The 24,055-nt window shown below is 45.3% G+C and overlaps 2 protein-coding genes, 3 non-coding genes and 1 pseudogene across 7 annotated transcripts in view; 4 read left to right on the top strand and 2 right to left on the bottom strand.

Annotated features, from left to right (window-relative positions):
* On the bottom strand, window positions 1,065-2,492 carry Ruvbl2-ps1 (RuvB-like AAA ATPase 2, pseudogene 1; annotated as a pseudogene).
* On the top strand, window positions 3,410-9,854 carry Rpl5 (ribosomal protein L5). Of its 2 annotated transcripts, none has more exons than XM_063273668.1 (7): window positions 3,410-3,546; window positions 4,676-4,745; window positions 4,832-4,947; window positions 5,994-6,331; window positions 6,646-6,824; window positions 9,064-9,148; window positions 9,702-9,854. In XM_063273668.1, the coding sequence occupies exons 1-7, from the start codon at window positions 3,544-3,546 to the stop codon at window positions 9,799-9,801; spliced, it is 891 nt and encodes a 296-aa protein (XP_063129738.1). In that variant the 5' UTR covers window positions 3,410-3,543; the 3' UTR covers window positions 9,802-9,854.
* Snord21 (small nucleolar RNA, C/D box 21) lies at window positions 6,484-6,577 on the top strand. The gene has a single exon (XR_005493615.1). It is a non-coding gene; the product is annotated as a small nucleolar RNA SNORD21 (small nucleolar RNA).
* Window positions 7,124-7,255, top strand: Snora66 (small nucleolar RNA, H/ACA box 66). Its single transcript, XR_005493616.1, has one exon. It is a non-coding gene; the product is annotated as a small nucleolar RNA SNORA66 (small nucleolar RNA).
* Window positions 9,207-9,338, top strand: LOC134478782 (small nucleolar RNA SNORA66). Its single transcript, XR_005493617.1, has one exon. It is a non-coding gene; the product is annotated as a small nucleolar RNA SNORA66 (small nucleolar RNA).
* A 603-nt stretch (window positions 9,855-10,457) lies between the features above and the next one.
* Dipk1a (divergent protein kinase domain 1A) overlaps window positions 10,458-24,055 on the bottom strand; it is a 70,836-nt gene continuing 57,238 nt past the window's right edge. Inside the window, exons 1-4 of one of the 2 annotated variants that reach the window (XM_039092152.2) lie at window positions 16,114-16,221; window positions 14,475-14,667; window positions 13,453-13,629; window positions 10,458-12,197 (exon numbers count right to left, since the gene is read on the bottom strand). In XM_039092152.2, coding sequence (XP_038948080.1) covers window positions 11,385-12,197; window positions 13,453-13,629; window positions 14,475-14,531 — 1,047 coding nt within the window. In that variant the 5' untranslated portion in view covers window positions 14,532-14,667; window positions 16,114-16,221 and the 3' untranslated portion in view covers window positions 10,458-11,384. 2 annotated transcript variants of the gene reach the window in all.

Here is a 24,055-nt window from a genome sequence, read left to right as displayed (position 1 = left end):
GCTTAGAGATGGAGAAGATTCTTCTGGCAAAGAAAATCACATCTCTTGGAGAACTAAGGATCATGAGCAGTCAAAGCTGGCCAGGAATCAGTATTGTGTGTCTAATGATCTCTAACTGCTGTCATTAACAATTTTTAAATTTCTGTACTGAATTTTTAAGAGCTTGAAATTTGTATTTTCTGTAACCAAAACAATATTTTTCTTCCTAAATAAAATAATTATGATCGGAACCCATGGGGGGAGGCTTGATAGTCGTCATAATCAGGGTTTCTATTACTGTGATGAAATATCATGACCAAAAGGCGAGTTGGGGAGGAAAGGGTTTATTCACCTTTGTGCTTACACCTACACAAGGGAAGTCAGGACAGGAGCCTGAGATAGGAGCTGATGCAGAGGCCAGAGAGAGGTGCTGGCTCCTTCTGCTGCTTTTTTATAGAACCCAGGACCACAGCCCAGGGATGGAACCACCCCACAATGAGCTGGGTCCTCCCCCATCAATCACCAGGAGAAAATGCCCTGTGGCTGGATCTCATGGAGACAATTTCTGAACTGAATATCCCTCCTCTCTGATGGCTCTAACTTGTATCAAGTTGAAACAGAAAACCAGCTAGTACAATACCTGAACACATTTTTTAAAAAAAAATTATTACTTTTATTTTATGTGCATCGGTGTTCTGCCTGCATGGGAGTCTGTGTGAGGGTGTCAGATATTGGGGGTTCAGACAGTTGTGAGCTGCCATGTGGGGGGCTGGAAAACTTCCAAGATCTGAATCATCAGAGAGGAAGGAGCCTCAGTTGAGCAAATGCCTACATGAGACCCAGCTGTAGAGCATTTTCTCTTGATTGCTGCTGCTGTCGCTGCTGCTGCATACTATCTGACCCACACACTTCCAGGGGATTCTGCCTCAGCACGGAACTCACCACAGGAGTGCTGGATTACAGATACATACTCCATGCCTGGCTTTCCATAAGGGTTCTTGGGGTCTGATCTCAATGCATCAGGTTTGTGTAGTAATCACTTTTATCTGCTGAGCTATCCATAAAAATACAAATATTTTTTTTCGGTTTTCAATAATTTTATACAAAGTCACAGTATTAGAACTTGTAGAAAACAGGGTGGGAAGGTCTGGGGTGCAGTGTCAGCTCAGGAGGTGTCCATTGTTTCACCTTTGAGCTCATTGACGAGGAAGGCATCCTTCATGTACAGTGTGGAGCGGGATTCATCCAGGGAGAGGGAGTGTGCGCGCTTGATGTCATCCACCAGCACCTCTGTGCCCTGGCCGCTGTGATGAGCTGGAGGTCTCAAGCCCAATGCGGGTTAGCACTGTGTAGGCGTCCTCACTCATCTCCACATCTTCCTCCTCACAGCGGATGCGCAGAATCTGCGTGGTGTCCTTCTCACTGTAGGGCGATGTTGACACAATGAGCAGACGGTCTAGCTGGTCCATGGGGATGCCGTGGGGACTTTGGTACCTGGTGCCTCGGATCCGGGTGATGCCTCGGTTGGCGGCCATGATAAGGACAGCCTCCATGTCACTCTCCAGGGCCCGGTTGAGGAAAGAGAAACTCTCAGTGTCCAGCATGTGGACCTCGTCGATGAACAGCACCCCAGGGATGATCTCCGCTTTGCCCTCCTCCCTCCACTCCGCCACCTTGACATTGATCTATTCTCGGACTTCTGACTTGATCTCCCCAGTGTCTCCTGAGAAGAGGGCTAAGAAGCCCTGAGTGTGGGAGTTGATGACCTCAATCTCATGGAGGGACACGGTGTGCACCACCTCCTTGCGTTTTCGCAGCTCTCCGTCCGGGCACAAACTTGGTCTGGGAGCCATCATAGTCTCGGGCACGTGTGAAAGAGCGGCGCAGCTTAGAAATCTTGCCAGTGGCCTTGTCGATGGTGATTACGTCCCCGGCCTGGACCTTGTCCTTGGTCAGGGACTCGATCATCTTGGTACACAGATCATAGATAGTCTCCATCTCCATGGTCTTGAGAGTCAGTTTGCCCACCTTGAATCCCGTGCATGTGGCTGGCCGGTCAATCTGGATCTCCACCACGTCACCTTCAATGATCTCTGTCTCCTCCTTGATACTGACACCAATGGAACGGCAGAAGGCTTTTGTTAGAGCCTCGGTCTTGCTCATCTCCAGAGAAAAGATTTCACTGCCTGCGATAGCTGTGAACTGTGTGTCTGGGCCCAGTGCCTGGACCATGCCCATGGCAATGGCTGTCTTCCCAGTGCCTGGCTGGCCAGGGATGAGGACGGCCCACCCTGCAATCTTCCCTTCTCAGATCATCTCCAGCACCACGCCAGCTGCACACCAGGCAGCTAGCTGCCCCACCATGCCCTGGGAAGCCTGTCTTGGTTCCAGGGCATCATCCAATCCCAGACCCCGGATGTGGGAGTGAGCGCTGCTTCGCTCGATTCTTGTCACATCGCGGATCTCAGGGACTTTGGTGGTGACTGCCACGGTTGCCATGATGCACACCAACCCAAAAATACAAATATTTTTAAGGAGTTCTGCTGCCCCTGCAAAATCAGAGTACCAGAGTCATAAAATGCTATTGCCAAAATAATTGGGTACACAAAATTTGTTTGGGGAAGCAATTTTCAAAATTGCATTCTCATTGACTTTATAAAGCTCTCGACCTTTCATGTGTTTAAATAATTGTTTGCATTTATTTTCCCCCCTCAGGTATCATACAGCCCAGCCTGGCTTCCAGTTCACTATGTAGCCCAGGCTAGCCTTGCACTTTGTGATCCTTCTTCCTCTTTCTTTTAAGTGTTGAGGCTGCAGTACTGAGCCGCGCACCCAGCCCTAAAAGGAAGCCACCTGAGGAAGGAGACTTTAAAAAGCTAACTAAGAGTGATGGAGGTAGTGGTGGGGCGCACTGATAATGTCGGGAATCCCGGGGACAATGGAAACATAAGGCAACAGGAGAGTGCAGTGGGTTTTGTTTTGTTTTTTTATCATGTAAACTAAGAACTTACTGGAGGTCAGAAGTGCTGGAGAATGAAAAGTATGCGTGAAGCAGATGCCAAGATGCTATGTAAAGGCGGCGGAGACTCTCCTAACTCATGCCTGAGGCTCTGAGGCTGATCTTCCTAGCAGCCCTGTGTGCTAGGAATTCCGATATATATATATTCCAGAAGTGAGTCAAGACATGGAGAAGGCATGATTTCAGCATAGGCAAATTCATTTTATTAAACTTAATCTTACCCCTTCTTGCTTAGAAAAAAAAAATATATTCGTGTGTGTGTTCGTACGCGTGCGCGTTTAAAAATGTCCTAGCAACAAGCCTGCATTTCCTTTTCTCATCTTGCTTGCGTGTTGAGATGACAAAATCTGACATTCGTCCTCCGACCGGCAGGGGGCGATAGGCTGCGCACCCTGATGCCTCCAGCCACTCTCTTTCCCACGTCGCTTGCGTCCTGGAGGTGCTACATACTGCGCATGCGTACGCGACTCCGGTCTTTTTCCCCCTAGCGCGGCCGACTCTGCAGGTCTGCGTGGAGCCGCAGTTGCGGGTCTCTGTTCCGCAGGATGGTGAGTGGGCATCTGGGTCTCAGACCCGCGCGTGCACGGGGGCGCCCCCTCCTCTCGCGGATGCCCATTCGGGGCCCGCTCGTGCGACCCGGGGGGCAGATGGCGTTCGATTCCCTGCTCTGCGGCCGCCGCTCCAGCGTGGCCTAATGGCTGCCGGGTGCGAGCCGGGGGAGGGGCCGCGGCGGAGGGTGCCCGGGACGTGGCTTCCGAGGCTGGCCGCTGGCCGCAGACTCCTCCGGGATCGTCAGGAGTCGGTGCTGCGGAGGCCCGAGTCCCTCGGCCGCGCACAGGGCCCTGAAGCCGGGAGTGTCTGTTGAGGTCGTGGCGCCGCAGCGTCCGGGAAGGGAGTCCGTGTCATTTGGGGTGTGGCTGCCCTTGGCTCTACCTGGCCAGTGTCTGGTCCTGTTTTCAGTGTTTTGCTGGAACCGGACTGAGTTGGGGTGCGGTTCTTTATGAGCGGGGAGTAATTGCAGATCGTACTGGCCTGCTGAGCCCAGTTTAGGCAGGAAGTCAGCGTAGTGCGGTTGTCGGCACAGATTGGGTGCGGTGTAGGTGATACATCCCAGAGGGCTGGCGTGGGGATCGGTTGGTACAGGACGTGGAGGATTGTTTAAAGACAGTACGAGAATGTGTTTGTGCCTGTGAGTGTAGCGAGGAGCCTGCAGTTGTGGAAGGGAGAGGGCTGAGGCTTGCTTGGGCCATCTTTATGTGTTTTTAGACGCTTCGTTGGGTGTACTTGGCGAAGAGAACCACTGCAACAGCAGTTCTCAATCTGGTTCGCGACCCATCTGTCAGATATTTGCATTACGATTAATAACTACGAAATTACAGTTAACGAAGCAGCAACGAGATGTATAGTTGGGGCTCGCCACAGCATGAGGAACTAAACGTGTTAAAGGTTGAGAAGCACCTCACTACAGCGATACTTGTTAACAGTCAGCTTAGAAACATGCTGTAAAAGTTGACGGTCGTAATGATTTGCTTCTGAAACTTAGGCATTGTAATTTAGTGCTCAAACGCTACCAAATGCTAGGTCATCTTGGGCTACATAGTGACAGACTGTCTCAAAAGAAAAGTCAGGGAATGAAACAGTCACCAAAGCACTGATCTTTTTTTTTTTCCTTCAAAGGGGTTCGTGAAAGTTGTCAAGAATAAGGCCTACTTTAAAAGATACCAAGTGAGATTTAGAAGGCGGCGAGGTATGACCAACTTTTCCTGTTTGAGTTCCTGAAGGATCAGCTTCGGGGTGGAACATTTTCTTGTTCAAATCTTTTTTTCCTTGCAGAGGGTAAAACTGACTACTATGCACGGAAACGATTGGTGATCCAGGACAAAAATAAGTACAACACACCGAAATACAGGATGATAGTTCGTGTAACGAACAGAGACATCATCTGCCAGGTGAGCTGTGTTCTAGGCTTAAGCAGCGCGATCAGACCCACAACTCATATTAACTATGGTAGAGATGATTTTCTTGTAGTAGATTTAAAGATTTAAAGATTGCAGTTGTGGGGGTGAGATTTGGAAAACCCAGCTTATGTGAATACTCTCCCAATTACCATAATCTGTCATGTGCTGTCTTATGTTATGGGCTTGTGTGACATTTTATTGATTTAAAAGGGCTGGTAATTGTGAGGCTCATCTGTAATCCAAGCTGTTTCTGTTTACTGTTTAAATAGGTTTTAAAATGTACAGAAACATCTCCTGTGAAAGTCCTTTAAAAAATGGCAATTCCTGTATTCAGGGCTCTTACAGTTAAGGGCGATGCTTAGCTGAAATTTGCTGACCGGGAGACAGATGCAGTTGCTTTCTGTGCAAATTTGTTGACTACAACGGTGGGGTTGTCTGACGTTCTGATAATGAAGGGTGAAGTGTCAGAGACTTGGTCAGATTTAGCTCAAAAGGTACTTTTAGTAAATGATTATTTGCTTTGGTGGGGAGGTTCAGATCATTGTAACCAACCTTGGCTGGCCTTGAATTCACAGCTCTGCCTGCCTCTGCCTCCTCGGTGCTAGGATTAAAGGTGCCCTGTTTTGAGATGGGGTCCCAGTGTATGACCGAGGCTGATCTGTACTTTTTGTAGGACAGGCTAACCTTGAGCTTAAAGATCTACTTGACTTTGACATTTTTTGGAATCTTGCAATATAGCCATGAGCTCAGGCTCTATTCCAAGATATCCCCCTCCCCAGTTTGTTTACTTTTAAAGGCACCTATGATTTCACCAGCTTATCAGCCTTAAATAGTTTCAGTATTTAGAAATAGCTATTATAATTGGTTCTGACATGCTGTATGTATTTTAGCCATACTTTTCCCCCTAAACCACTATGTAGTGACACCACACAGATTAATGTTCATTGAGTTGTCTCTTCTCCCCACATCTTGTTAAAAGGTGGGACAAGTACTGTAGAATTGAAAGCAACACATTAATCTGATTTTTCTCACTGCAGATTGCATATGCCCGTATAGAAGGGGATATGATCGTCTGTGCAGCATATGCACATGAACTTCCAAAATACGGTGTGAAAGTTGGCCTGACAAACTATGCTGCAGCCTATTGCACTGGCCTGCTGCTGGCCCGCAGGCTTCTGAATAGGTTTGGCATGGACAAGATCTATGAAGGCCAAGTGGAGGTGAATGGAGACGAGTACAATGTGGAAAGCATAGACGGTCAGCCTGGTGCCTTCACTTGCTATCTGGATGCGGGTCTTGCCCGAACTACAACTGGCAATAAAGTTTTTGGCGCCCTGAAGGGAGCTGTGGATGGAGGCTTATCTATCCCCCATAGGTAATAAATAGTATTAAGGTTTCTGTCTTGATTCCCTCCATGTTGAGATAGAAAGCACTGGCAGCAGCCTATCCTTCTGAGATGCCGATGCCTGGGCAGTGTAGACTCTAGAGGGGGGAAGCGAGTGTGTCTGTGGAATTCAGAGAGGAGCTGCTAATGATGATACCGCACTAACTGAGCAGTTAGTAGTTGGTCCTTTGATTGCATATGATGTAATCATTGTTTCAAGACGGGACTGATGGCAGCTCCTGAAGTGAATTCCTGGGAGTGTTGTAATTTCTTGTCTGTATACTAAGGTGAACTTTTCATTTTAGTACCAAACGATTCCCTGGCTATGACTCTGAAAGCAAGGAGTTCAATGCAGAGGTGCACCGGAAGCACATCATGGGTCAGAATGTGGCAGACTACATGCGCTACCTGATGGAGGAGGATGAGGATGCGTATAAGAAACAGTTCTCTCAGTACATCAAGAACAACGTGACTCCAGACATGGTAAACATTTACCTGAACACGCTGCTCGCTTACAGAAAAAACTGCTTATTCTGTTTAATAAGGGGTTGTAGTCTTAACATGTGTTTATTTCACGTTGTAGAACAGGTTAGATGTGGCTTTGTGGGTAGGTAAAGGTGGCTACTGAGCTGCTGCTGCTGCGTTGGAGTGAGGTTGTGTACTGGTCAGGTGGGAAAGGGTTTTAGATGCTCATGTACACGGGCTTTTAGCATTTAAAGTCTGGGCAAATGGGTGGTCGGAGCAGCTCCTGCATTGCCTGCTGCATCTTGCTGGTCAAATTCTGTGCAAACTCGATCACTAGCTCTGCATGATGTGGCAGCAGCTAAGGGAACCAGGTTTGCTAGAGTAACTGTGGTGATAGCAATGTACCAACCTCAGGAGCTACTGAGGTGCCCATTCTGTCCCAGTACAGTCTTCCCTCTCTTTTAATAAGAGACTTTTTGTTTTGTGGGACAGGATTTCTCTGTGTAGTCCAGTCTTGGAAATCAGAGATCTGTCTGCTGCTGGGATTAAAGGTGTGCGCCACCACCACCCAGCTTTGGGGGTTGAGCTGGGGGCATGGGGGGAATCTAGGGACTTTATTACCAGGGCCACCTTTGAATTTAAGATCCTGACTTAAAGGCTTGATTTACCGTACCTACTGCACTTTGGTTTTGGGATGGTATGAAAACTTCATTTTAAAGTTTATTGAAATCCTTGGGAGCTGTACTAGTTGTTTGCAAAAAAGTAGGGGTGGGGGAAGTAATTCGAGTTTGATACTGGAATCTATCGGCTCTACAGTTTCCTATCTAAAGTGGAAATACGTCCTGTGGTCTGGTCTGTGTGTGCTCTGGGCATCACCTACACTAGACTCAGCTTGACCTCTTATGAAAGGAAGGGAGCCATGGACAGACTGCTTCACTGCCGTCTTCCGGGATCTTGTGCTGACTCCTCATGTCATGCTTGCTCAGAAGGTTCTCGGGCTTCACATCTTTTTTTTTTTTTTGGTTCTTTTTTTTTTGGAGCTGGGGACCGAACCCAGGGCCTTGCGCTTCCTAGGCAAGCGCTCTACCACTGAGCTAGGGCTTCACATCTTATCACATGCTCATGACTGCTTTTCAGCTAATGCTTTTTATTTCGTGGTACTGGGGATTAAATCCAGGGTTTTCTATGGAATGAAGCATCAGTGCTCAACCTCTGTAGTTCATTTTATCTGGTGTATTCTGTGTAGCTCCTGAAACCTCCTGTTTCTCAGCAGAGTGAATAAATCCACGGCCTCATCTGCATATGCAAAGCTATCATCCTTTCCTCTCTGTTAGGAAGAACTGGGATGTTAAATTTTTGCAGTTTTCAGACTATAATAGTGGGTTGAAGGAACATTCTGTCTTACTGAGTGCCGGGGTCACTGTTGTGAGAGTGTGAGGAAATCTGCACTTCGTGGGGACTTGTCTCTTAGGGCATGGAAGGGGGTTGAAATAGTTGGGGCCTGCAGTGCAGTAGACGTTTCTGCATTATTTCCTCTTTTCCACCTCCATGTTGAAATGAATCGATTTAGAAAGCTGGGGTATAGACACTTTAATAAGAGCTTGCCAGGTATCAAGCTCTTGGCACTCCTGTTCTTGAGCACCTATATACTTCAGGGGGTTACAGCCTTGAATTTTATTTTTTAAAAACAAACTTTAGAACCAAGATTCCAGAAAAACAATCTAGTCAATGGGGAGAGAGGTGGCTTTGTCAGTTTAGAGATCATACAAGCTGCCACATACTAAATTTGGCAGCGCTAGAGTATGGAGTATGTCTCTAGTGCTGGGAATTGCTTTAAAAGGCCTGTCACATAAGAGGGATTGTAAATCTTGGATATATGGGATGACAAAAGAAATAGCTGTTGCCCAGTTTGGTGAGATACCCCCTTATGCCCTTGCCCTCAGTGGTCAGTGTGTCCTTATGTCCATATAGTTCATGTCTTTTGGGCATGCACCTTCTCTTGAAAGAATTTAGGTCGTTCAGTAGACTAGAGAGTGTGGTGTAGTTGTACATAAATGGGCTTGTAGACACCAGGAGTGGTTGCCTTCCTTAGGAATACATGTAGGTTACTCATCCCAAGCAGTGAAATCTAAGGAGAGGGTGGACTCTACTTGGGCTTAGTTAGGGTCTTGGAGAACTGACAGCAGGTGAACTGTACCTTACTAATAGGGCAGGTGAGATGAAGGCAAATACTGTTTGCTTTGCTTTGTTCCAGATGGAGGAGATGTATAAGAAAGCTCATGCTGCTATCCGAGAGAATCCAGTCTACGAGAAGAAGCCCAAGAGAGAAGTGAAGAAGAAGAGGTGTGTGGTTAACCATTCTCTGGGAAAGAAACCTGCTGCATCTTGCTGGTCAAATTCTGTGCAAACTCGATCACTAGCTCTGCATGATGTGGCAGCAGCTAAGGGAACCAGGTTTGCTAGAGTAACTGTGGTGATAGCAATGTACCAACCTCAGGAGCTACTGAGGTGCCCATTCTGTCCCAGAACAGTCCTACATAAGCTACCTACATGGGAATCTTTCTTTGCCTGCATTCATAACATTTCTGCCTCTGCCTGACTGTGAATACTGAGCTTATGGTGTGGGCCATCATGCTCAGCTGAGGTGGCTTTTGAGTTTGATGGAGTAAACAGAATAGCCAGTGCAGTTGAGTACCTGGATTAGAACTTAATACGGGCACTCAGGAGGTTGAGGCATGATTGTCACAAGTTCAAAGCCACCTAAAGGATATCTAGGAGAACCAGGTCTTCAGATAATGAGAGTTTTAGCCTCTATCCAATTACAAAGGTCTTGTCATTTTCTTTTTCAGCTGAACTTGAGAGATACTCCTGTCTTACTCCTTACTTTGTTTTGTAGGTGGAATCGTCCCAAAATGTCTCTTGCCCAGAAGAAAGACCGGGTTGCTCAAAAGAAGGCAAGCTTCCTCAGAGCTCAGGAACGGGCTGCTGAAAGCTAAAGCCATTTTCTATGAAGATTTTTTCATAAAGACAATAAACATTGATCAAAGCAGCTTTTTCTGTGTTAAGCTGTTATTATGAGACTAGGAAATAGTGTGAAATTACAAAAGCAAAGGAGTAAATAGTTTAATTTATTTTACCTTTTTTTTTTTTGTTGTTGTTTTTGCACCATGGCATGCCTCTGCTGGGAGTAAGGGCAAGTATCACCACACCTAGCTGAGATTGTTTTGTTTCTCCTCTAAAAGTTTTTTTTTGTTTTGTTTTGTTTTGTTTTTTAACTGGGAAAGGCCAGCTTACATGGGTTCCTGTAAAGCTCACGAGTGTTTCTTGGGATTCTAGTATTTCTGGAAGGAGTCCTTGTCTTTCAGACTTTCAGATTTGATAATTAGCAGCATGATCATCAGGACATAGTTCTTCATTTATTACAACCAGTTGATTAGTGGGAAGAAAGTACCTCAAGGTCAATCTTGAAAGTGAACAACGGGGCTGGGGATTTAGCTCAGTGGTAGAGCGCTTACCTAGGAAGCGCAAGGCCCTGGGTTCGGTCTCCAGCTCCGAAAAAAAAAAAAGTGAACAACTGGTGCTAATCCTTGGCTTTAAAGATTTGAGAACAACAGTGGAGTTTATGTCGTGGGGAGAAAGGGAGGACTGGGGCTTTTTGTTTTTGTTTTTTGTTTTGTTTCATCTTTATTGTACATGCCAGACCCGAATGTACATAAGAAAATAACTTGAAAGGGTCAAATATTAAACCTTGCCTATCAGGTTCATGTGGGAAAAAGTACTAGGTGATATATTTATGCCTCTTAAGAAATAGCCCTTCAACCACAAGGAGCAAGAACTCTTGCTGATTTATTCCAGTCTTCCTTGGTCTGTCTCAGCTGAGGCAGTCTGCATCTGTAGCCTCTGCCTTACAGTGTCAGGTAAACAGTTGACTGCTGGTCTACATCCCCAGCCTAAGATAATGTGCATCACTTGTTGACACTATCAGAGCTTCAGGATAATGAATTTCAGTTGCAGTGGTAACTGCATGTAGAATATATGCTTGAAGCTAAAAAGCCATTCAGCAGTGGAGCCATCTGAAGGTAAAATGTGTAAGTATACAGTAAACCATGCTATATTAACTGAGCTTTAATAAACGAGTCCTTTGAGTTTACCTGTGTAGCATTCTTTGTGTTACTGTGCAAACTTTTACCATGCTAAAACATTAGTAAGTCCATGTATGAATGTCTTTGTTTAGACAGCAGCTTCAGTGCAAACAATGTCCAGCAATGGGATAGATAGGTTGACAACCTACAGAACACTCACTATGCAATGGGATTGGCTAACACCTACAGACCACTCACTGTATGCAATGAGGCTTTTCACAGCATTAATTTTTTTAAAGTCAAAATAGTTAACAGTGAATATACTTATGAACTTGTAAAAAGGCAGGAATGAGTTTTGGACATCTCTTGGCTCTATACCTGCCATCACTGTCATAACATGCATTTAAAACGACTCCATAGGCCCAGGGGACAGAAGCCATTCTTTTAAATGCTCAAACATAAGTAGATTCTCAATAGTGGTAATAGTCCAAATTTTACTAGGAGTCATTTGTGTAGGAAATTTTCTTCCACAATAATGTCTTCAGGTTATTTAGTATCAAAGAGTGTTCCATTTCCATTTGATTTGCTGTGATCTTGAGAGCAATACAAGAATAAAGCTGCTTTTCTAGTTCTTCCCGGATTTCGCCTGGAGCACCATGCAGTAGGTAGTCTTTGAGTAACTGACAAGCTTTTGCCAAGTTCGGTTGTATTACTTCTGAAGTACACTTCATTGTACTCAGGTCACAGCTAGTTCTGCAGTCTGTACCGTAGACGCAGTCCAGGTCAGACTCACAGTGGCGGTCCTTGATGAGTTCCTTTAGGTTTGTCTCTGGCACAATTTTCCTCATGTCCACCATTTTCAAGTCATATTTCTCATTATATCCTAGGTTTTTGGCACTGGTGTCACACATGAGAAAGTTTCCATAAGGGCCATGGAAAACATCCTCTACAAATTCTAGAAGTCCTATGGCTATCTTGGCTTTTCTGGGCCATGATGGTGTGAACAACTGATCCATGCTCCTTCTGAACCCAGATGGGATAAAAAGTTCCATAACCCATGGAAGACTTATTCCATACAGAGAGGTATATTCAACACTTTCCATCACATAGAGATCACCACAGAATCCCATTAGTTTGGGGGTATGTTCTTTATCTTGAAGTATTACCATCAAGAGAAACTCATTCAACTGGAGAAGTGCCCATGCTGACTTGGCTTCTCCTAGGGACACCTGGCCATCTCTGTCTCCATCAGCCACTGTCAGGATGAGGTTAACCAACTCAGAGAGGTTTCCTTGGTCACCTAATTTTGCCTGCCAAGACAAGAATTTGTTGAGTTACACAGACTAGAATTAGGATCCTAAATTCAAAGCCAGTCTGTTTAACTTAGCAAGTAAATCCAAGTCTAGAGTTCTGTGGGTGAGGGTCCTCCTGAATTTAACTCCTGGTCTAAAAACAAAAAGCATCTGTAAAAGAATCAGTTCTAGGTCATACCACAGTGCTAGCAGTTACCTTGCCACTGAATAAAAAAGAAAATTTATATCTCCCAAATAATAGGGGTGTGGTGTCTGTGCACATGTGGTGTACTATGAACTGTTGTGTGGGTGGATGTTGGCAGACAACTTGTAGAAATCTGTTCCCTCTTTCTACCATGTGGGTTCTGGAGATTAAATTCTAGTTAAGACATTTGGTGGCAAGTGAATTTACTTTTGAGCTATCTCCCTAGAATAAAAAGTAAATTATTTCTAATACTATTTTTGGTTTTGGGTGTTTTAAGTTTTCTTTTTTTGAGATGGTCAAATGTAGCCTAAAGGGACTCTAAACTAAATTCCTGATTCTCTTCTGCCTTCCAAGTCCTGAGATTATATATGTACATCACAATGGATTTCTTTAGATTTAAATAATTTCAAGTCCCATGTAATAGTGCACACCTGTATTAATCCTTGCTACTCAGAAGGCTGAGGCAGGAGGATACTTTTTCAAAGCCAGCCTGATCAATTTAGTCATTTTCAAAATCAGTTAAAAAAAATAATAAAAAGGGCGGACTAGGGATACAGCTCAGTGGCCCCGTCTGTCCTTGTTTTGTTCCCCATATAAGAGGAGAGGAATGGACAGGAATCCAGGGAGATAGAGTACACTAATTTTATTTCACTATTTTGGTTTTAGATTTATTGATTTATTTATACAAGTGTCACATTATAGTCCAGGTTGGCCTGCCCATCTGGCTTCAAACTTAAGGCAACTCTCCTGCTTCAGTCTTCAAAGCAGCTAAGAGTACAGGAGTAAGCCATTGTACCTGGCTCTGTATCAGGTGAATGTCAAAATGCACAGCAACCTAAGACCCCCTCAATTCTAATAATAACTATCGTAAATAATCTAAGACCCCTCAATTCTAATAACTACCATAAATAAGAAAAGCTGAGCGTCCTCCAGTTGTTTACTTTCTCTGGATCATTGCTTCCAGACCGTCTCTGATGGAGGTAAAAGGCTGTCAGCAATGTGAGGCTCTGCCAGCCCCTCTGTAAGGGACGAGGCTTCACTCTGAGGAGTGGCGCTAGGCGGACTCACCTTGAAGAGACTGTACACCATTTCTTTGAATTTCTGTACAGTAGTTCCCCTGGTTGGTTTATCAAATAGCACGATTTCCTTTCTTGGCTCCAGGTCAGTTCCAAAGTCAAGATGGGGAGCTTGCTCCATTTGACACTTCACGACACCTGGCAGGTTGTCCCAGACGCCTAAGTACATCTTTGTGAAGAAAAGCGTAAGTTGTGCATCATATGAAAGGAAACCGCACAAGCATACAGCAGAAATGTTCAGGTCCTCTACAAAACGTAAACAAGCACTGGACCTCCCAGCTACATCTGTGACTTTATTTTTACCAGTATGAGGCAGTCCACTGTGTCACCCAGGCTCATACTCAAATCTTCTTGCTTAACCTCCTGGGTAAACACTAGCATACTCAGCTCCTGACTTTATTCCTGAATGCAAATCTGAAGTACTCCCAAAGTATTTCTTCTTAAAGGACTTTTAAAAGATAAACAGAAGGCTGGAGAGATGGCTCAGTGGTTAAGAGCACTGACTGCTCTTCCAGAGGTCCTGAGTTCAATTCCCAGCAACCACATGGTGGCTCACAACCATCTGTAATGGGATCTGATGCCCTCTTCTGGTGTGTCTGAAGACAGCTACAGTGTACTCATATACATAAAAAAAATAAATAATTTTTAAAAGATGAATATAATGCATACATAGAGTTTTTTAAAAATAAAACTGGAAGGATCCTAGCCAAAAGCAAGGCCCGATATGATCTACTTCTCTAGGCCCTAGTTCAAGGGGGCATTTTGTGCTTTTGTGCAATGCTTTTTGTGTAGCTAAGATTTAGGGCCCCCCTAGGATGTTTAGGCTGGTGGCAAATCATGGACATTAAGTGGGTACTTATCAAATTAACATTATGCAGTATTTACTACATTTTATTCAAGGCTGAGTTCCCCACAAACAGCCCCTAAATGGTGTGATGAGCTTGGAGTAAAGTCAACATTGTAATGGAAACTCAGAGGATAGATGTGAAGACAAGGGATGTATGAGGGACTTACAGACAGCAGAGCAAGGAAGTGTCCCTGCTGGACTTGCTGGAGCCCCAGATCCCACATGCCACAGTGTGTCTGAATGTCGAACAAGAAGTGGTGGGGCTGACGCTGACCACGCCAGTCTCGTCCTCCTCTGCCTCATCCCTCCATTTGGGATGGGAATGGTTTTGTTAACAAAGCCCTCTTCATGGCTTGGACACTGTGTAAATGATGGGGAAAGCAGCCTAAGAAACCTCTGTTCTGTCTCCTTTGAGGTAGTCATTACGCAGGTGAAGGCTGGCACAAGTTAGACCAAGGCCATGACTGGACAGTAAAAGAATAAGGCAGGGACAACGTTTTTGTAGGGAGGGAGAGAAGGAGAAGGAGGGAGAATCAAAATGGAGACTGAGAAAGAATGACCCCAGGTCCGGGTGGTCCTGAAGGGCCAAGGTAGCTGGGATGGATTTCTGTAGGCGAATTTATCCTATCTAGGTGGGTGGTTTATATCCTTATGGCTGTATTGTGTGGATGCACTGTACATTGAGTATTTAGCATATAAATCTGGTTGTTGGGTTATAGTTTATTGAGTCTTGATATTACTGGGTAGCTGGGACCAGAGTTCCCAGCTGGCCAGGATTGGCAGGGTGACTAGCAATGGGGACAGAGAGACCGCTAGGGCCGGAAGACAGCTGGGCTAACATGGCCTGGTGCCTCACTGAAGCCAGCTGTTGCTGAAATAAATTAATGTTGGTTCTATATGGCCCTACAGTACCAGAACCAATACCAGGGAGCCACTGCCCCGTCCAAGATTACCAGGGGACAATGGTGGAGTGGTGATGCATGGGAACCAGTAGTGCCCCTTTCTTAACTATACCACAACAAGAGTCTTTCTAGGTAGGTCAGGATCACCTTGAACTCACTGAGTAGCCCAGGATGACACTAAATTTACAACAGTGCTCTGCCTCAGTCTCCCAAAAATACCTACTGAATGACGTATCAAACCTTACAAAATGGAAATACATAAAAGTCCTAAAGCTTCATTTGATTCAACAATTTTTAGTTATGTATATTTGAGAGGATGTGTTTTGTCTTTAAGACAGAATTCATTCTCTCTCTCTCTCTCTCTCTCTCTCTCTCTCTCTCTCTCTCTCTCTCTCTCTCCTGGTTTGCCTGGAATTTGCTATTTATATCAAGCTGACTTCAAACTCAAAATCCTTCTGCTCCAGTCTCCTGATATAAGTATCCCTCAGCTTCAAAATTTTTAGGAAAATATTTATTTAGTGTATGTGAGTACACTGTAGCTGCTTTCAGACACACTAGAAGGTGGTATCAGTCTACAGTACAGATGGTTGTGAGCCACCATGTGGTTGCTGGGAATTGAACTCAGGACCTCTGGAAGAGCAGTCAGTGCTCTAACCACTGAGCCATCCCTCCAGCCCCCAAGCGTTAAGAATTTTTTAATAATGCTTTTTAGTTTAAGAGAAACTTAGAATTTACTAGCCAGGTAAAATAGTACAATACTATAAACACAGCTCTTAGAAGCTGGAGGCAGAATGATTAAGAAAAGCTACAGCCACAGAGAGAGGCCAGTCTGGCCTATGTAAGACAGTTAAGACAGTAGCAAAAAACCAATGATTAATAATGATGACAACGGCCAGATCCATACCTGGTTGTTGGGCTTGGTGGACAGACATTTTCCAAAGTACAGTGTTTCTGTGACACAGAGGCTGTTGCATGCAGGCCCATCAATAACTCCGGTCTTGTATTTGTCACACTGGGAATCAGAAATAAGAAGCTGGTAAATGTTCATGAGTAGAAATATCTGAAGAGTCTGAGTGATTGATAGTTACTCTCAAACCAGGCAGTGGCGGTGTGTGCCTTTAATCCCTGCACTATGGAAAGGGAGGCAGAGGCAGAGGCAGAGGCAAGGGGATCTCTATGGGTTTGAGGCCAGTCTGGTCTACAGATCGAGTTCTAGGACAGCAAGGGAGGGGCTACACACACACACACACACACACACACACACACACACACACACACACACACACACACACAGAGAGAGAGAGAGAGAGAGAGAGAGAGAGAGAGAGAGAGAGAGAGAATTTGGAAGTATTCTTTCCAATTAACATGGTCTGAGGCAGTATGGTTTCTACTCCTTCCAAAAGAAAAGTACTATATTTTTTTTAAAAAATGGTTTTGAATTTTAATTAAATTTAAAAGTTCAAAATAACAAAATATGGGCTGAGGGGGCTGGAGAGATGGCTCAGCGGTTAAGAGCACTGACTGCTCTTCCAGAGGTCCTGAGTTCAATTCCTAGCAACCACATGGTGGCTCACAACCATCTGTAAAGAGATCTGATGCCCTCTTCTGGTGTGTCTGAAGACAGCTACAGTGTACTTACATATAATAAATGAATAAATCTTTAATAGTGTACTCATATACATAAAACAAATCTTTAAAAAAATACAAAATAACATTACCTTGGTCATTCTGGCATCCTTGAACTCATACAAAAACAAGAAAAAGAGAAGAGAAACATCTACTCTATCTCTGATAAAATTATGTTCGAATCTAGGTGTGGTAGTATGGGCCTATATTCCCAGCACTCGTGAGTCCAAGGCAGGAGGATCTTGAGTCTAATGACTACAGCAAGGCCCTGCCTCAGAACAAACAAAAATATATTAGTGTAACCCTAAGCACAATAAATGAGGATGATCTACTACTACTACTACTACTACTACTACTACTACTACTACTACTACCACCACCACCACCACCACCACCACCACCACCACCACCACCACCACCAATGATCTACGTAATTCAAAGATTCTGTCAGAGCCCAGAAGTAGTTGAGATTAAATTCCCACTGAGACGTCAGACCAAGTTGTCAAGGCACCAAGCAGAAGGTACAGCTCAGAAACCAAACCATCCTCCTGGCTTGAAAGGTTTAAGGGACACAGCTGTGGGAATGTCCCAGAATTCCACTTGGCTTCAACAACGCAAGGCTAAACAGCAAAATCCTTAAAGTGTTATCTTGTTGGAGGCAGGCAGTGGTGGACTGGAGCTGGAGGGGCTGTGGTAAGCAGTCCTGCAGCATCTGGGGAGAACTAAGGGGAGCCAGCCTGTCTCTCAGCCTCATCTCCTCTTTCTCACACACAACACACACAGGCACATGCACACCAACTTCACCTCCAGTTTGGTTTACTGCCTGGCTGCTTATGAAAGGAATATGAAAACTGCTACCAGATAAAGACAATATCCTGGAAACTGCTGGGATGAGACGGCGGAACAGAAAGAGTGCTGTGAATTCAAAGGATTTACTGACGCCCCTTAGATAAGACTTCGAGGCATCAAAAACAACAAATCAGAGGGGATATAGAATAAGCTAATGGAACTTAGAAAGTAAAGGAACAAAAACCTAGAAGTAAAAAGCCACATTATGTGGATTGGAGAGAGGGCTCAGTGGTTAAGGGCACCTGCTGTTCCTATAGGGGACCTGGGCTCAGATCCCAGGACCCACGTGGTGGCTCACAGCCATAAATAACTCCAATTGTGGGGGGATTTGACCTCCTCTCTGCTTCCACTGAATGCTCATGGTATTCAAAGACGCAGGCACAGATACTTACCCATTTTATTTTAAAAGGTAGTGTGGTAGAAAGGATAAACAAGGGTAAAAATATAGGAAGACCGAAGATACTATATTGAAAAAACTGAGGAGAACAGGAACTGAGAAAAAGTAAAAAGAATCTGAGATAAATCTGTAGATGATATGGAAGACCGAAGTTGCATGCTGGGAGCAGTGGTGCACTTTAGTCCCAGCACTTTGGAGGCAAAGGCAGGTGGGTCTCTGTGAGTTCCAGGACAGCCAGGGCTACCCAGAGAAAACCCTGTCTCATTTAAAAAAAAAAAAAAAAGATACACGGCAGTGCACATGCTGGGGTTTGCAACTGGAACTTGCCCCCACCCCCACCGCTGCCCCCAAGGCTCATGCACTGAAAGACCGGTCTCCAGCTGGGCTGCTGGGCAGTGGTGTCAGAGTCAGAAAGTGAAGCTGAGGTGTATGATGGGGCCGCTGGGTAGAGCCTGTGAAGGATGCTCTGTGCTCGCCCTTCCTTCTCCCCAAGCCTTTGCTTCCTGGCTCCTTCACCAGAGGCTCCAGCCACCATAGAGTTCTGCCTTGTGTCAGACCCACAGCAGTGGATCTAGACAGGCATGAAGCATGTGGCATGAGCGCCATGAACTTTTCTTCCTGAAGCTGGTTTTTCTTGGGCATACTGTTACCCACCCTGTGAGAAAGCTGACAAGAACAGTGGAAAAGAAAAAAAAAATTCAGCGTAGATTTTAAAAGCTTCATTTTAATCTGCAGATAGGAAGGGTATATATCCTAAGGAGAGGTGATGTGAATGTCTCTTGTGACAGGTGCCTTGACATTTACTGGACTTCAAAAATGAATACTGAGGACTGTGGATATCAATGTATATGAATGGAGGAACTGAGCATGGCAGCCAGTTGGAGAGCAGGTCAGGATGACAGCATCCGTGGCATTGATTTGGGAACTGCTGATGCAGTATTGCCGTGCCTGTGTGTCCACAGTGTGGCAGGCACTGCCCAAGTGCAGCGATCATCTATTGTCTTGACAATTCTGTCACAGAACTTATTTATTGCCACTTCCACTGTAAAGTTAAGGGAATAAGTGTCAGTTAAGGCATTTTAAACAGCCAGGATCAGGATCCCAACCCAGGCTGCCTGGCTCCCCCCCACTCCTGTGCAAACTGTGGTGCTCCGGGCTCCTGACACATGCTCCCACTACTAACAGCACTTGGTGCAGATCCCTGTGAACAGGGCTGGTCCCGAGGAAAATGCTACTACCTGGAGAAGTGGCCTTTAGTTTTGGGACAAGCCTTGGGCTGTGCCCTGCTTTCTCTGTTAGCTCTGGCTGTAACTGAGAGTGTGGAGTCCACCTTTACAGACGGAACAAGGCAGTCCAGTCCCTACTGCAGGTCTGGGAGGCCATGAGGGCACAGCGATGCCCAATGCCTTTCCTTTGTGAGATTTCTTAGGAAATGCAGGCATCTGCATGGTGCATCTGCATGGTGCATCTGCATGGTGCATCTGCATGGTGCATCTGCTTGGCAGCAGATGACCGACTGACTCACTGGCTCAGTTCTTCCTGATGCAGGGGGGTGGGAGCCCTGAGGCAGGTGAAGCCTCCTGAGGCAGGTGAAGCCTCCTGCAGGGACTGTCCACAGAGGGATTTAAACCATGCAGACCACACATTCTCTGATCATGAATGAATAAACAGATTGGAAGGAAAACAAAAGTCATCCCCCGGGCTGGAGAGATGGCTCAGCGGTTGAGAGCACTGACTGCTCTTCCAGAGGACCTGAGTTCAATTCCCAGCAACCACATGGTGGCTCACAACCATCTGTAATGGGATCTGATGCCTCCTTCTGGTGTGTCTGAAGGCAGCTACAGTGTACTTACATATAATAAAAGTAAATAAATAAATCTTTTAAAAAAAAGTCATCCCCAACGGCTGCCACTCCCAAAAAGATGAAAATAAAATTTACTGAAAGTCGGGGTTGGGGATTTAGCTCAGTGGTAGAGCACTTGCCTAGCAAGCACAAGGCCCTGGGTTCGGTCCCCAGCTCCAAAAAAAATAAAAAAGGGGTTGGGGATTTAGCTCAGTGGTAGAGCGCTTGCCTAGCAAGCACAAGGCCCTGGGTTCGGTCCCCAGCTCCGAAAAAAATAAAAAAGAAAAATAAAATTTACTGAAAGTCTATGTGGGAAAAAAAGGAGGCTGAGCATTCAGAGTGAGAGTTCACTAGAGCAGCCTGAGCTACAAGACGACTTTGGGCCAGCCTGGGCTAGAATAAGACTCCATTTTTTTTTAAAGATTTGTTTATTTATTTTATGAGGGCATCAGATCTCATTATAGATGGTTGTGAGCCACCATGTGGTTGCTGGAATTTGAACTCAGGACCTCTGGAAGAGCAGTCAGTGCTCTTAACCGCTGAGCCATCTCTCCAGCCCAAAACTCCGTTTTTAAAGAGGAGGTGGAGAAGGAGGAGCAAGAACGATCTAAAAGGAAAATTTAAAGTAGACTTGAAAATGAATATGCAAAATATTTAGAATGAAACAACAATTAAAACTTGTAGGAAACAGCCACCAGCATCTCTGTGAGGGGAATTTACAACTCCAAACGCAAGGTTGAAAACGTAAGAAAGCACATGCAGCACTAAATAGGCTCAAACTTAAAGCCTAAACTAAGTAAAACCAAAACCTGCACTAATGGCAGCAGAGTCAATTCCTCAAGATACGGGAGGCAACGGGAGCAACGAAGTAACAAGCAATGGAATACCAGAGATTCATCCTCATAATCTCAGGAAGACTGGCCATGATACAGGACAGAAGGCAAAAGGAAGCACTAACAGGCAACCACTGGGTGGTGACTGTGAAAAATACGAATGATTTCATGGCAATACGTTTAAAATGAACAATTTCCTAGAAAATGCAAATAACAAAAACAATGTCGATGAAGCAGCAAAGCTGAACCAGGGTAACAGATTGTTCTAAAAAAAATGTCCCAGACAGACAGGCTGTCCCACTGTAACCCAGGCAGGCTGTCCCACTGTAACCCAGACAGGCAGGCTGTCCCACTGTAACCCAGGCAGGCTGTCCCACTGTAACCCAGACAGGCAGGCTGTCCCACTGTAACCCAGGCAGGCAGGCTGTCCCACTGTAACCCAGACAGGCAGGCTGTCCCACTGTAACCCAGGCAGGCAGGCTGTCCCACTGAAACCCAGGCAGGCAGGCTAACCCACTGTAACCCTGGCAGGCTCTCCCACTGTAACCCAGGCTGAGCTGGAACTCTGTGCCTAGGCTTGCCCATGTGGATCCTCCTGAGTTGATCTCCCAGACATAGGCATGAGCTACCTGGATTCTTGTGAATATTTTAAATAGTGAAATCGGAACTGAGAGGGAAAAAAGGAATTGCTCAAGAAGAAAGAAGCATAAAGAGGTACTGAGAGGAATGAACTAGCACAAAGTATGACACACATATGCAGATGCCATGATGAAACTCATTACTTTGCATGCTACCTGTCCGTGTAGATTCACATCTTTGAACACTGGGAACTGTTTGGGAAGGATTAGGAGGTGTGGCTGTATTGGAGGAGGTGTGTCACTTATGGTGAGCTTTGAGCTCAAAAGCCCACACCATGCTCAGGTAGCTCTCTGCCTCCTACTTGGGAATAGGCTGTAAGCTCTCTGCTGCTGTTCCCGCACCATGCCTGCCTTCCACTGTGATGATCATGGACTTACCCTCTGAAATGTAAGCTCCAATAAACTCTTCTCTTGGTCATGGAATAAGCGTGTCTTATCATAGCAATAAAAAAGTAACCAAGAAACTACCTAAAGTTGGGCATTGATGGCTCACACCTTCAATCTCAGCACTCGGGAGGCAGAGGCAGGTGGATCTCTGTGAGTTCAAGGCCAGCCTGCTGCTCTACAGAGTGAGTTCCAGTACAGACTGCCAGAGCTACACAGTGAAACTCTGTCTTGAAAAACCAAATAAAGGAAGAAAGGGAGAGAGAGTGAGAGAGAGAGAGAGAGAGAGAGAGAGAGAGAGAGAGAGAGGGAGAGAGAGATACAGACAGAAACAGAGACAGACAGACAGACAGAGATACAGAGAGAGACAGACAGAAACAGAGACAGACAGACAGACAGACAGAGACAGAGACAGAGACTACCCAAAGAAGTTAAAAATCAGAACACACACATAGAGACCTTAACCAGTAGTGAAGTGTTTTCCTAATATGTTCACGACATTACCAACGAAAACTAAGTCAGTAATCAAAAGATCTTTTCCTCCAAAGAAAGCAGGTGACCCCACATGCTGCATGGAGTTTTGTTTGCAGGAAAATGAAGCCTAGGCCCAGTCAGCTTCCAGAGCCTGTGCTTTTAATCAGTCCAGCTAGGCTGACAAGCTGAACTGGAACTAGAAGAACAGGTTTAAAGTTGACTTACTCAGATGCCCCTCCCAGAGTCCTCACTGATCACCCCCTCCCTCCACACAAGCCACCTGAGACAGAGCTGCAGCTCCATGCTGTCCTTTCGGGACTTTTGTGCAATGACTGGCAGATCATCAAACACAGAGAAGGGCACCTGCCAAACTGACAAGCTGAGGAGCCTTCTCTAGGTGTAGCACATTCTGTCATGAAGAGCTGGGGCAGGACTGACAGCCGCCTCCTTCAACTGACCTGACTTCAACTCCTGAATCCCAACATCACTTCACTGTATACAATCAATATTCAAAAGCAGCTCTCTGCAACGCTTCCCTCTCCACGTGGACGATGGCCGCACACCCTGAGCCAGCATTCCTCCTCTCTTCTTTCCTTCTAGCCCCAAGTCCAGCATCATCTGCAGCCTGGCTATCCTGTCTGGCGGAACACAGGTGATTTAGAGGCACAGACTGTCTTGGGCATCTCTGAAGTTCCCCTCCCCTTGTAGTGTGTAGAACAGTATATAGTATTGAAAGTTCCTTTTTATTTTCTTAGTAAAGGCTTTTATTAGTAAATCAGTAAGCAGTGACTAGTCTGGTAGTCAGCCACAAGAATCAGATTTCTTGTTATGAGAAAGGCCTCAAGCTAATCCTGCGTCAGAGGGACAGTCACAAAGAACAGCTGTGGCTTTCCATCCCAAATCAAAGGCACGTTTCCCAAACGTTTGTGTGAAAAAAGCAGCTGGCTTCATAAAACTATAATCACTCTAAGAAATGTCTAAAAATTTTTCAGGAGTATATCAAATAGCCAATAATGTTACTAAGCAACTTAAATAAAAGTCCTGAGACTTCCTGTTGTAATAAACCGTGCACGTTTAACTTTGATTGGACATTCCTCATTATAGCAGAAGAGGGCACTGTTTGCCTTCCTTTTTACAAACCTCACTCCTATTGAGGGAATCCTTCCCTAGACTGCAAACTGGACCACAAGGGGGCAATAACCACAAACATATGTGTAATCTTTGGCTTCTAAATATTTTCAAAAATCCATGTTCTAAAAATGTACTTAAGATATCACTTTCAGACAGCTGGCTCTCCTTAAGACTAAAAAAACCAAGCACAGAGATACATACACACAAAGACACTGGCACAGACAAACTGACAGACATACATACAAAAAACACAAGACACACAGACACAGACACATGCATACACAGAGACACAGACACCCCCCCACACACAAACAGACACAAGGCACTCATACAGACACACACACATATACACACATACAGAGACAGACACACACATAGGCACACAAAAACATACAGGCCTCCACACACATGTACACACACAGGCACACATGAACTCAGACAGACAGGCACACACATATATACACAGACACCCCACCCTCCACAAATACAACAAAGATACCCATACGGACACACAGCACCCACACACATATACACACAGAGAGGTAAAGCTAGCTTGACAAAAGGCACAGAGACACCCACCAACAGACACACACAGACACACACAGATGTATAGGCACACAACACATACAAGCAGACGTACACTGACAGACACATGTACAGAGGCTGACACA

This window comes from Rattus norvegicus, chromosome 14 (genome assembly GCF_036323735.1).
Source record: "Rattus norvegicus strain BN/NHsdMcwi chromosome 14, GRCr8, whole genome shotgun sequence".
Classification (NCBI taxonomy): Eukaryota; Metazoa; Chordata; class Mammalia; order Rodentia; family Muridae; genus Rattus; species Rattus norvegicus.
The sequence above is the reverse complement of the archived record's forward strand: the minus strand, read 5'-3'. Positions and strand labels throughout refer to the sequence as shown.

What these genes read in the sequence shown, in the direction of transcription:
- Rpl5 (XM_063273668.1), top strand. An exon ending in GAGATTTAGAAGGCGGCGAG is followed by an intron (nt 4,746 to 4,831) that starts GTATGACCAACT and finishes TTTTCCTTGCAG; the next exon opens with AGGGTAAAACTGACTACTAT. An exon ending in GGCTTATCTATCCCCCATAG is followed by an intron (nt 6,332 to 6,645) that starts GTAATAAATAGT and finishes TTTTCATTTTAG; the next exon opens with TACCAAACGATTCCCTGGCT.